This window comes from Chaetura pelagica, unplaced genomic scaffold (assembly GCF_000747805.2).
Source record: "Chaetura pelagica isolate M959 unplaced genomic scaffold, ChaPel_1.0 scaffold248, whole genome shotgun sequence".
Taxonomy (NCBI): Eukaryota; Metazoa; Chordata; class Aves; order Apodiformes; family Apodidae; genus Chaetura; species Chaetura pelagica.
The window spans coordinates 3257695-3271098 of record NW_009954309.1 but is presented as its reverse complement, the minus strand read 5'-3'; the positions used below and the strand labels follow the sequence as shown (position 1 = coordinate 3271098).

The following is a 13404-nucleotide window of genomic DNA, read 5'->3' as shown; positions in this document are numbered from 1 at the left end:
AGCTGCGTGGCTCAGTCTTTGAAACCGTGGTGTGCAAGGTCTGGTCTTGTAGCTGGACAGGGGTGATGACTGAAGAAGAAACACTTAGAAAGCTAACTGGCTATAAATTATTAGTTCATAAGGCATCCAACAATCATGCAATTTTGACTTCAAACCCATGATTTTATCTCTTTTGAGGGTTAAATAAATTAACACACCAACTACTTGTGAGGCAAAGGTTAGTGGGAGACTCAGGAGGTATAAAATGAGAAAGTGTCAGGAGGAAGAAGCTTTTTTAATGGTAACAATACTGCATTCAGTAATTGTAGTAATGATTAAAGAAGCCCTAACATATTGTTCCACTATGATCAGTCTAGATCCTTCCTGAAATGGAAGTCACTAACTGAAATAATATTAATGATAGAGATGTTTTTCTAATTTTCAACAAGTGACCTTATTTAATACAGCAGATTATTTCATTTTGTGTTGGGATTACTCTAGCATCTCAGCATCAGTCACACAGAGAAGGCCTGTCAGAACATCATTGGCATCTTCTTAAGTATAAAGCAAATTTTATCATGTACCACTCAGCTGGAGCAGATATTTAGTATTTTTTTGGGGGGAAGGATAACTTATTTTTTTAGATAATGCTGGAGCCCGATCTGCTTTTAGTTTCGATTAAATTCTCCTAAATCTATTCTGCTTAGGTTTAAATAATGAATAAACAACATATGCATTCCCTGAATGCACATTGTGTTGCCTCCAGAGCAGTAGCAATTGAAAGGTGGCTGAATTTTAATTAACACATTTGTTTATTGTGATGACACAAGTTCCTATTCCCCTTCTCTAAAAGCTTAACTATGTACTTAAGATTATTTTACTGCTCCTTAACATTTCAGTAAAAGGTTTCTTTTTCAGATGGTGTTTAAATTACATATATTTAAGTAGTTTTACAGAAGGTTATTTTTATCATTCAAGTTTTTATTTTGGGGGGAGTCAATGGAAAAAATGTTCACTGAACCAGGTAATTTTTTTGGCCCTTGGAGTATTATTTTACTGCCTTTCAAATCTTATTTGAAGAATCTGGAATCAACCTTAATGTGTAAAAGAAATATAAATACAGTCAATCAAATGTAAGTTTGTGAGACCAAAGGTATCTGGCTTTAGGCTTTTCCTGATGATAAACTAATTACTAGGTCTCTGTAGTTTATACTGGGTTTGTGTTAAGCTTTAAACATGTCCAAAGTGTTCATATTACTGTGATTTTTTTCCAAGATACTGGTATTTTCTTGATCGGTCTGGAAGATCTTTCTCCTGCCTGAGGGTTGTTATGAACCTGTGCCACAGTCCAGGAAAGGACCTGGTCTACAGCAGGGTTTGGCAAGCCTGACTTCTCTCCAGAAAATGTTTGGCTGTAGTGATTGACAAATTTGGTAGAACCCTCATCATAACAACAGTTTGATGTGTCTGTAGAACTGGGCCTGGCATGAGCCTCATTGCAAGGGAATAACCCACCAACTGCTCTTGATGTCATGAGTAAAAGTGGAGTAAGGACATAAATGCTAAGCAAGAGAGCAGAGTTCAGCTGAGCCATAAGGCAGTGATGAAGCTGAAGGTACAGTAGCTTTAGTTACTGTAAGAAAATGAATCTGGGGCCAGGAACACAAAAAGCCAAAAGATGAACTCATCCAGAGGATCGGGCTTCACCATGACTTGAAAGCAGCGAGTATCAAACAGTGAGCAGTGAACAGCTTTGCAAGTGCTTTTGGCATGAGAGTATGAATTCTAGGTTTGGCCTAAATCCATTTCAACACACAAACTCAGTGTCAGCCTAGAGGTGCAGCAAATATAAACTTTCCAATTTAAGAAGTTAAAATAACTTTACACTTGTGTCGCCTCCAGAAACTGAGCTTGCAAACCTTTCCTTGGTGAACGGGCAGAATTCAGGACTGTGTAGCAGAAGAGGCTGCTAGTAAAGACAACCTGGGATATAATAAAGATGTTGGCCACTCATCAAAAACCTAACAGATTTCAAAGAGGGAGAGAAGGTCGTGAAATGTTTCTGACTTGAGTGTGTATCTACAGCAATTGCCAGTGACAATCAGCAGAGAATGCAATCTTAGCAAGTACTATTCAGATTTTCTTCCTTCAAACCACATTTTCCGAGTTTAGTCTTAAGAAATACATTGTGCTTTCATGTTAGGGAATCAAAACATAGATAAAAGCAATGAAGTCATTCCAAATTTTGTCAAGCAGCCTTCGTTAAGTTTCACACACTAAATTCAGCAGAAAGGTGTTTATGAGGTTTCTGTGGATGAATAGGGGCAGGTTCTTCAGAACAGCTTGCAAAGAAAAGGGATTTCATAACCTCCTTTGTTTTTATTAAAGCATCAAGAATATTAAGCTTTTCTGTAGTGGGGGCTATGTTTGAACAGAGACTTGTCTTAAAGATGTTTTGAGATTCTTCCAGACAAGTTGCTTTAGCTTACCTGTGACAAGGTTAGTGACATTCAGGTATGTAAAAAGAAAAAGCACAATACGACTTGGTGACCAGTTTGCTTCCCTGGGCTGATGTTATGTCCTTTGGTTCTATTGCCAGTTGAGAAACATGCTGAGAAAGTTCTGGCTCCATTTATTCTATTATTTAAAAAAGGCAAACTTTTGCCCCCCTAGCCCCCTGTGAAGCAGCTATTTGAATTAGCTACTTTTCCACAGCACTTGGTTTGTTTTTGAGTTGATGATCAGCAGGTGGCTTCGTTGTGGGTGTTGGAAAGGTGTTGAGTGGACATCACTCAGACCCTGTCAAAGGAAACTTTAATGTTCTAACATGAATGAAGCAAGTACATGAAGATATAAAATAATTTTAATGTGGGGCACATTGATGAAGTAGTTAAAGCTGAGCAACTGTAATTACCTGTGCTGTCTCTTCAGTCAGGAAAGCATCCTGATGCCAAAAAAGGATCAGGTATTTGCACAGTTTCTGTTGCCAGATGCTGACCTCCTATTAAGCATCTCTGTTACTATTTGAATTTATATGGCTTCTTCTCAAACTGATATTTCATCTTCTGTGTGTAAGTTGATTCTTACATTGGTGGCTTGAAAAGTCAGTTCAGAAAACTGCAAGATCTCTTTTACTGGTATTTTTTAGTAATTGTATTAATTCACCCTGCAAGCACCTCAGGCATGTGGCATGTTCCCTCACTTTCTTTAAAGTGGTTTCTAGCACTGTAGGGCCAGTTTCTCTGAAATGCAGCATTTATATAACGTTATTATTCAGCAACAGTGGCATCAATTGGATTCATAAAAATAAGGAAGGTTTAACTTGTTCAACAATGCTCTTATGTGTATTATTCTGACTTAATTAAGTCATGAGGGGTCTATAGGTGAGCTTAATAAGATTCAGCTATGGTGTGTGCATCTGTGACAGCTTGAGGAATTGTGTCATGCCCACCTAGCTAGTTATTGCAGTGCTGACTCTGTCAGTCTGCAGAGCTCAGGGATCTGAAGTATGTGTTTAACTTCTTTCCACTAGAGAAGCTCAGAAAAATGGTATAAATGAGGGGGGCAAAGATGGGTGCTGGAGGGCCAAGGAGTTTCACCTGGGAAGGTAGTTTACTACCTGATGCTTATTTACTTAAGGCAAACAGTGTGGAGGCTGCTGGCTGGTTTTAATACACTTTTCACTACTGGGGTAAAGGAATGTTCTGTGCTGGTGGGTCTTGCCAACAGACTTGTAAGTAAGTGCAGTATGGTAATACCAGCAAGTCTCTTCTGCTTGGTTTTGTTTGAAAGGATTCCCCAGATAGGGTTTCACTTCTGGCAGTGGGCTCCAGCCAGCATTAAATTAATGTCAGTTTTAACATACAGCAGTGGATGTATTTTCAGACAGGCTGTGTTATCACCATTAGAAATGTGTGATGTGTGATTTCTTTTTTCACACACCACAAATACAGTTACTTACAATTCCATTATTCAAGAGGACTGCTCTGTAGATCAACTCTGCTTTCATCTGCTACTCATTTGCAGATCTGTTTCATTACTTCATACAGTCATCATTATGCAGATTGAGGTTAGTTGCCTAAATAAGGATGATATGGACAACGATACGTAACTAATTTTTGCTCTTCCTTGTTCTCTTTGCAGTTGATGAAGGTCGTGTTAAGGAACTGGGCAGAGTGACAGTGCTTCACAAGAGGATCATGATGCCTTACAGTGTGTATAAGAAAAGAAGGAAGGGGCCAAGTGATGAGGCCGTTGTTCAGCAATATGCAAGTTTGGTGGGACAGAGCTGTTCTGAAAGGATGTTGTTGTTTAGAAGTTGAGCAATCGCTAAATGGCGTTTGGACGGCGCTACGTTTTATTGCACTGCCACTGGGTGATCTGTGCTCTAGTTGTGTGTTGGTATGCCTGCTCAAATAGCAGCCTGAGACACAGGTATATATCTAGGCTTGTGTGAATACATGGTACTGTGTTTAAAAGCCAACTCCAATAAAACTTACAATACAGCAAGGCTTTAGCAATATAAGTTTAGAAAGACATGCTTGCAATATATTTCAGTTAAGTAGTTCTTAGCCGTTCTATGCATTCTGGATAATTCTGAGTATCTGAGCAAAATGAAAAACAGGTGGACTTATTTTTTTGTAGAGACAAAGGTTGACTAAATCTAGATTAACAATAATTAAATTACAAATGTTTTCAAATAGCACCTTGGATATCTGTCATTGAAAATTGCCATGAAATTTATGCTTGCATCCGTATGCTCCTCAGCTCTTGCAAGAGGATGGAAACGTGCTGTTAATTTCTAATGTGAAATCTGGCATGGGTTAGTTTTGTTTCAGTAGTAGAGTTAAAAAACAGGAAGAAACTATTTTCACTGCACATTCTTCATTCGTTTTGAAGCAGTAGGTCTGAGGTAGGAGTTCATAGTAGGTTCTCAGTGGCAGAGAAGGCAGTGCTCTGGAAAACTTTCCCCTTTAGAGATGAAACAGAATAGTTGCACTATAAATATACCAAAGATATGCAGCCAAGTGGCACAGTGTTTTTTTGGTGTAAGCCTTATCCTTTGTCTAAAAAGAGTGGCTATTTTAATGCACATAAGTACAATAGAGCTGGGGAAGTTTATTCTATAGCTCATTTCAGGATGATGCTAAAGAAAAAAACAGACACGAGGTACCACTGCTGGGTTTTGTTGCAATTTTTTTCTGCAAAATTGTATGGGAAGACTTAAATATCATATTCCTGCATTTTTACTGACTGTTTATGGTGCAGCAGCTCACAGGTTAACATCTTTAATAGCTTTTTCCTAAATACTTCTGTTGGAAACACAGGAAATTGTGATGCTTTATGGAAGCACTTTATTATCTGATACATGAACGTTGTCATTCTTAGTCTGTGTCCCTGTCAAGTTGTGCATGTTACAGGAATGTGGGGATCTGACACTGTTGTGTAATTCAGTAATGTATTACAACATCATAACCATGCCAGTGAAGTTGTGTTTCTTATCTTCTTGGATAACAGGAGCTAGTCTTTACCTTGAATCAACAGTTTCCTGTTAGCCTGTGAAGAGAGATTCTTATTCAAGAGTACATGTGTAGGAGTTTTCCCCCAGAAAGGAATCAAATTGAGTTTTACCCTCTGAGGGCTACATCTCCTATCATTCATGGGATTGATTTAATGTTAAACACTTTGCCAATATTATTAATCATTGATTTGTATGTGAAACAAACATAAGTATTTTAGGATTCAAGTGCATTGCAGATTTAGCTATTACTGACAGAGAGTACAGCTTTGGCAGTAATTTTTGAAAAGTAATTTTATGTTTTATTAATTTGGATGCATTGTATTGATCTACTCTTATTCTGCAGCAACACTGAATATTTCTGCCAGCATTGTATCAGGTGTGTGTTTATCTGGACCAGAGAAGTTTCTGTGTACTGTGCAATCCATTTTTTCCATGTCTTCTCTAAACTTATTGCCATGGGAGAAACACTAAATGTTCTTTATGAACATTAACAAGTTCCTTTCTGTGAGGAAACTGCTCTTGCCACCCAGTGAAATTTCAGCTAGTATAACATTTTCTGCCTGCACAGTGTGTTGAAAAGCAGTGATGCCCATATGGCTTAAAACCAAAAATAAATGAGAAAAACCTTTTTGTGTGATGTAAAATCAGCAAATGGGCACAGAGGAAGCCCAGTATGACTTGCAAAGTCTAAAAGATGATTAAAACCATTTAAGGATGGCCTTGCTGTGCTCCAGAAGTTTCTGTTAAATGACAAAGCAGACTTGACACCACTGAGAGTTCTTGAAGAGCTCCATCTTTTTGTGCCCACTGTTTGTTACTGATATGCCTTCTAGATGTGTACTAGACTTTTCTCTGATGCTGCTTCTCTTGGGGAGCTTTTGAGGACTGCAGTTAAGGAAAAATGAGGTATGTATAAGACTGAAAATGGAATAGAGCTTGAAGTTACCCTTATTGTGACCACTAGAGGTAAATGACCATTTCCTGTGAATCCTGAAACGGTGCTTTCACCTTCTGACCTCCACTGGAACTGCAGCACCAAGGCACCTGGGCCTTCAGACCCTTCTTGAACTCAAATATGTATAGATAGATTAAAAAAAAAAAAAGAGTCAACATTGAGATTAACTAAAAAATTGTGTTCATCTGATGTAATATGCTGAGATCTGACTTGCTTCTCTTAGTGTTAATTTGGAAGAAATGGTGCAGTGTTCTTGAGGACTGATGCCTCTATCCCTGTTTTAGAAGTGGAATAGAGTCTGAGGATGAAGTGTGACCATTGACTTCAGTGGAGCTGAAAATTCACCCCTATTATAATTTTATGTAATAAGACGTCATCATTGAGAATTATTGAATTTAGAGATGTGTCATTTGGTACAATCTATTTTATGGGAGGGCTTTTTTTCATGTAGTTGGTTTGTGATAATTAATCCCTGAAGTAAGGTTGCCTTGTTCTATTTTGTCTTGAGAAAATGGTGATAAGAAACTGCAGAGCTGTGACCAGTACTAAAAAATACCATTATTTGGTTAAATTGGAAATAAATGGGGAGCTTGCTCATATCCAGCCTCAACACATTTCAAGAAATGCAAAAGAACCTGCATGTTGAGTTTGTAATTTCTTTTCAGCAGGCCTGTTGGACTTGAAAGTGTAGAAAATAAAGTTATTTCTATTGCATTCATAAAGATAACTACTGTTTGTTTTCCGGCTGAATGAGGCAGAATTCCAGCTAATTCTGGGCTCCTGAAGGTGGTTTGTGTTGAAGCCCTGTGGCTTGAAATGTTGGTGTGCCAAGGCCGGGCCCTCTGTGTCTGGTGCACAAGGCTCTGTCCTTCACATCAGACTGCCTGGGTTGCTTGTTCTCTTTATTTGCTCCTTCAAGGAGTCTACATCCATCACTTTTTTTGAAGTAATGTTAGTATCTTTGGCAGGTGATCATTCTGAAGCTACTGGCCTGACCAGCCATGTATTTCTGGATTCCCTCCCATTCTGGTTGTCCCAGATCATCCTTCAGACATGTTTTGTGTGCTCTCCTCATCACCCATTCCACCTCCACCATCTCCCACAAGCTTTAACACTTCTTGCTCCTTCTGTCCCAGTCCTGCTACAGGAAGAGTCTGCATTTGGAAGAGTGTATACAATATTTAGAGCAGAAATCATCTCCACCTTTCAGGGAAATCATCAGTGTTTCTAGAAGCATTGTAGCCATGTATCGTACCCCGTGTGTTTGTAAAACTGCACCCTCAGAACTTCTTGCATATGGTCTCACACACCGAGCATAAAAACAAAAACAGAGCTAGATTGTTTCCCCTTGCCAAAAGGTTTGTTTCCTTAAGTTGGTGGAAGTGATGGAGAGTTTCCAAGCCCTGACTCTGTGGCTGTCCTTAGGAGGCCGGGCAGGCTTGAGCCTCAGCTGGGGAAGGTGCTACACAGAAACACCAAGGGAAGGGCTGGTGAGGACCCAGCATGCCAGAGAGGAACTGAAGGTGGCTGCTGGTCAGAGAAGCATTATCAGGTAAGTAGCCATGTGATAACAAGTTATCCATGGGACAGCAATGTGCCCTTGTGACCAAAACGGCCAATGGTAGCTTAGGATGCATTAAGAGGAGCATCTCCAGCAGATCAAGGGAGGTTCTCCTCCCCGTCTACTTGGCTCTGATGAGACCTCACTTGGAGTATTGTGTCCAGTCTTGGGCTCTCCAGTTCCAAGAGGGACAAGGATCTACTTGAGAGAGTCCAACAGAGGCTACAAGGATGATTAAGGGAGAGGAACATCTGTCTCATGAGGAAAGGCTGAGAGATCTGGGGCTGTTTGGTCTAGAGGGGAGAAGACTGAGGAGAGATCTAATTAATGTCTATAAATACATGAGGGCTGGGCATCAAGAAGGCAGGGATAAGCTGTTTTCACTTGTGCCCTGTGACAGGATGAGGGGCAATGGGCTAAAACTCAAGCACAGGAAGTTCCACCTCAACATGAGGAAGAACTTCTTTCCTGTGAGGGTGACAGAGCTCTGGGACAGGCTGCCCAGAGAGGCTGTGGAGTCTCCATCTCTAGAGACTTTCAAGACCTGTCTGGATGTGTTTCTGAGTGATCTGCTCTAGTTGTTTGGTGTGTTTTTTTCCCTGGTCTGGCAGAGGGGTTGGGCTCGATGATCTTCAGAGGTCCCTTCCAACCCCTGATACTCTGTGATTCTGTGATTTGCCTTTAGTTGAGACAGATATTAATCTCACTGGGGAGATTAAAAAGCACTGTGGAAAACGAGTTGTATTAATATCACCATTTGTGTATTAGGTTGAGGTTGGTTTTGTTTGTTGTTGTTTGTTTTTTTTAAAGCAAGGTGACTAAGTCACCTGATGTACTAAGCAGAAGCTTTTGTGAATAGACCTACTTACCTACAGAGAGAATGGAGGCTGTTAAAATATGTTGTAAAAGCCAAAATGCCTTTACAGGAATAGATGTACTCATACTAAACATGGTGTCCAGGTGGTAGTTGTGGATTGCTGTGGTCAGTGGATTGCTAAATCAAGTAGTATTCCATAAATGAATCTACTACATGCATTTTATAGCACATTTAAGGCTCACCTGGTGAGAGCTTTGTTTTCTAACAGTACTAAAATAAATGGGAATGTAAAGAAATAAAATTGGCATATAAACCTAAGTGCAGCATAGGTTAATGTTATCTATATTAATACAAAATAATCTTAACTCTAAAAATGGTGGCTGTTACTGATCATCCCAGACAAGTGACAGCTCAGAAGCTCTTTGGCTGTGTCTCTTCATGGTTGTATTTTACTGTTTCAATGTTTATTAATTTTCTTATTATAACTATTCCCATCAGATTTTTGGGCTTCCCATGAGTTATTTCCACTTCAGCTTTGACACATAATACATGTGTCTGCCAAAAGCCCTGCTGTGAGATTGCTATCAGGACAAAAGAAAGTGTTAGAAAGTCTGTTAAGTAGCAAGAAGAGAGCAGAGTCCACAGGGACAGTCAGTCTGCAACCTTTGTGCTGCAGAAAAAGCAGGGTTTATTTACAGTTTAGTCTGCTGCAGGCTTTAAAATAAATGTGTCACATTTCATTCATTTCCCTTTGTCCATGACATCTGATTGTCATTGTCCAGGAAGAATCAATGGAGCATTGTAGAATATAAAAAAAAAAGGAATATGTTAATATGTTTGGGTCATTGTGCTGCATTTATGGCAAAAAAAAAGCCTGAGTTAAGGAACGAAATTACATGAATTCTGTTGAAATTCTCCCTGGAGAAGCAGAAAAGTGTAGGGTGGACTTTGAAAAACTTTTTGCTGTGTCTCCCATCCTCTCTCTTCTGGGCTGCTGCAGAGCAAGGACACATCCACCTCCCTCACAGGGGCTGAACCTCACTGCTTGCATTCATCTCTAACAGACAGTTCAAAAGGCTCCTTATAGTGATTTTCTGCAGAGAGTAGTGTCCTGGTTATTGAAACTGTTAAATGTCTGGTATCTAATTGTCATCGTTCTGGCTGCAACTGGACCTGGTTTGCCTTGTCCTGCCTGAATATGCAGAGCAATCACAGGAGTTCCTCTTTGCAACAGCTCTAGACATTTCCAAAGACTGTTACCAAGTCAGCCAACTGTTTGGTTTGGGTTTTTTTAATCCCAGTTACCTTTGAAAATATTCACGTTTTTGAGATATTTTATTGAGCTTTTTTAAGTATTTCCCCATTGCTCCACCTTTGGTTCTGTCTTAGTGTGGTGTCCTAGTGCCAGCTGCTCCAGTCACCAGAGTAATTCTTATTTCAGCCTTTTACATCAAACGAGCATTTCCTTTACAAAAGAATAGTTGTCGCTGTCCTAAATGATTTTTCTGTGCAGCACAGATTCACGTTTTCTGTTTATCTACCAGACCTCAGTAAAATGCAGTGAGGAACCCACCCTTACTTACACCATCAAGTGTAGTTTCTCTCTGCTTCAACACTCTCAGCACGCACCCAGCAGAGGGCATGGTCCAGCTTGCAAACTTCACTATAGCAGTGGCATTACTTCTTCTCCCCAGATCCAGATTTTCTAGATCTCTTTCACTAACATCTAATTCAGATTTTAGATTTTTACTCTGCTGTTATGCTACTAATACCTGACTGAAATGAAGATCAATAGAACACTTAAGGAGATGCCAGCTGGCAGAGTTACCTGTCTCAAGATGGTTTTGATACTATCCTAGATCAAATAATTCTTGTTATTCCTTTCCATGTTGCAGTTTCATCAATCAACTGTCCAACTGTGTGCAGTGGGAGCATTAGTAATGTCTAATACACTGTTTAGTGCATGCATTTTGGCAGCTGCTCTATATTTCTCCATGGGATTGCAGGAACTAAATCGGTGCATCCCAGGAAAAATGTTCTTTCCTCAAATGAACAAAGTGTGTTTGCAAGGCAGGATTGCACTTACTGACAATTAACTTAGCAGTTGCATTCTCAGTTGCTAACAGCTTGTCTGTTCCCTTGCTAAAGCTCTGTCTTTCTAGAAGCCAACTGATTTTTAAGTCAAACACAAGATTTGATTAAAATATTTAGATATCTCACTTCTCAGTTCAAACCTGTCACAAAAAACACCCAACAAACATAAACTTCTTCATTGTCAATAGATGTCTTGGCAAAGTTTCTAGTGCATTGATAGTGAAAGCTAAAAAAAAATAATTATATTGAGTTTTCTTTTTGCTTTCTCCTCATCCCTCTTTCGTCTTTATCCTCAGTTGTTTTGATGTCAGGTTTTCTTTCTCATCTATGCAGGGAATAAAACCCTGTCAAAACAAGGTTTCTAACAGTGAACTTGGAGGTCAGGAGACTGCAACACTTTATTGCCAAGGGCATTGCAACCTGTTTTCTGGGTGTATTAATTTTTATTGCTCAGGTTGAAATCAGTCAAAGACAGATCAGTTAAAACCAACCAAGTTTCCCAATTCTAAATTATTTATTCTTTTTCATACAAATACTGTATATTTAGGAAGAGACTTTGCTGCCAGAGCTGCTGCCTGTGTCCTCTAGTTAAGATTACCCTCATCCTTGAAATTTTTGCAGTCCATAAAATCCCAGATGTCTTGTAAATACTCTTTTCTAAGCTATCTGCAGTAAAGGGACTGAATAACTGCTTCCTGGGACTATAGTTTTGTACAGTATTCTATAATATTATTGCATATTGTATATTTATACTCCTCTTGCTATGATAGCATCCTTGAAATAATCCTTTATGATACCTCTTACAGTTTGTTGCCACTCTCTGCTAAAACTACATTTAAGGAGAGGTTTTGTCATTCTTACATGAAATGGGGATGTTCCATAGCACAGTGAGGCAGCTCTAAAACCTTCTGTATTCATGGGCCTCTTTAACAGGATAGAGATACTCTAGGAATCCCAGGGCAGTGTAATAGAATTGGAAGTTCTGTATCTTCTTTTGCTCTGCTTTTAATATATTAAATCTGTATTTTTCTTTTATTGCCTCGCATTGTTAAAGAAAAACAGTAATTATTATTTACATCATGGGGAAAAGCAGAACACTGAAATAGAAAAATGAGACATGCTAAAATGAAAACTGGATGTTTCTGAAAGAGCATACTGATGGAATCTCCTCAATCCAATGGACAGAAGCTGTCTGAATACACCTCCCATTTACAAAGAGGAATACATTTTCTGTGCCAGAAGATTTGGATGCTTTTTCACAGCTGATTTTCCATTTGCACTTCCTTTGGTTTTGGGTTTTTTTTTGTTGTGCCCTCAGTTTTTCTGTTGCACATAGCAGCATCTTCCAGTTCCTTAGCCTCCAGGAATGGAGGCATTTATCTGTGGCTGGTAATTTAAAAGCAGATTGAGTCAAACTATGTGTGTTCTTCATTAGTACTTTGCAGAGTGACCTCCTAGGAGAGAACGAACACATTGACATTTACAGTTGTGAATCTATTGATTCATGGTAGAAACCAAAAGCAATCAACAGCAGGGCCGTAATTGTTTCATTAAGTCCTGTGAACAGCACGTTGTACATTGATCCAAAGTGCCTTGGAGCTCCAGCTTCACAATGTCATGACTCTCCCTGTGGGCACCTTCTTTTTCAATTTGCTGCTGCTCGAAAGTGCTTTGAAAACATCTCTCAAAACCCCCCTCGTTCTGAGCAGCCCTCACTGATCGTGTGAGGGGCAGGTGAGCTGCCCTCAGATCTAGATGACTGAGGGCAGGATGGTTTCCTACCCTTGTATAGAAATGACTCCACTTTTCTCAAATGAAGGGCAGGGGAATCAAATCTGGTATCTGGTTTCCAGCCAGCCTGAGCTTTCTTCTGATTGGGCTCCACGGAGTAGCATCATTTGTTCTTCCTTTCTGTGGAGCAGAAATGATACAGGGGTTTTAAAAGCCAGGAGTCTGTCCTCATTAGACATCCTGCAGTCACTGGTGTAGTCATAGTTGGGTATTTAATAAAATTTTTATTCTGACAGAACAAGAAAGAGGTTTCCCAGCTCCTGCTCCAGCCAGTCTGGGATCCTTTTCAAACCTCTCTATACCATTGTCCATTAGTAGGTTTTATAGTATGTGAAGTCAGGATTACAATCCTCTAGTGGTACTAGAAATACAACAAAATACTCTATGCAACTTGTTTTAGTGGAGATAAAAATCATCTGGATCATCTGGATTTGTACTTCAGCAAAGCTGTAAAGACTTGTCATTATTAAAAGGCTGGAGTTAGGGTATAACATGGATTTATGAGCTTTCTCATGTCACCTCTGACTTCAGAAGATCATATTTGTGATTTCTTCCCTTTTCTGAAAGTTTTCACATGTGCCCTTGTCCCATTTCCCCACTGCACACCTGCAACAGTAACTTTGGTGTCTCTAGCCCATACAGACCTCAGCCTTGTCATACTTCTCAACCATTTTACCTGTAGAATT

General features: G+C 39.5%; 1 protein-coding gene across 2 annotated transcripts in view; it reads left to right on the top strand.

Annotated features, from left to right (window-relative positions):
• Nucleotides 1-4301, top strand: part of ATE1 (arginyltransferase 1) — an 82892-nt gene extending 78591 nt beyond the window's left edge. For both annotated transcript variants that reach the window (XM_010003974.1, XM_010003975.1), the window contains exon 11: nucleotides 4123-4301. In XM_010003974.1, the coding sequence (XP_010002276.1) occupies nucleotides 4123-4301 (179 nt within the window). The remainder of the gene's footprint in view (nucleotides 1-4122) is intronic.
• Nucleotides 4302-13404: the final 9103 nt, after the last annotated feature.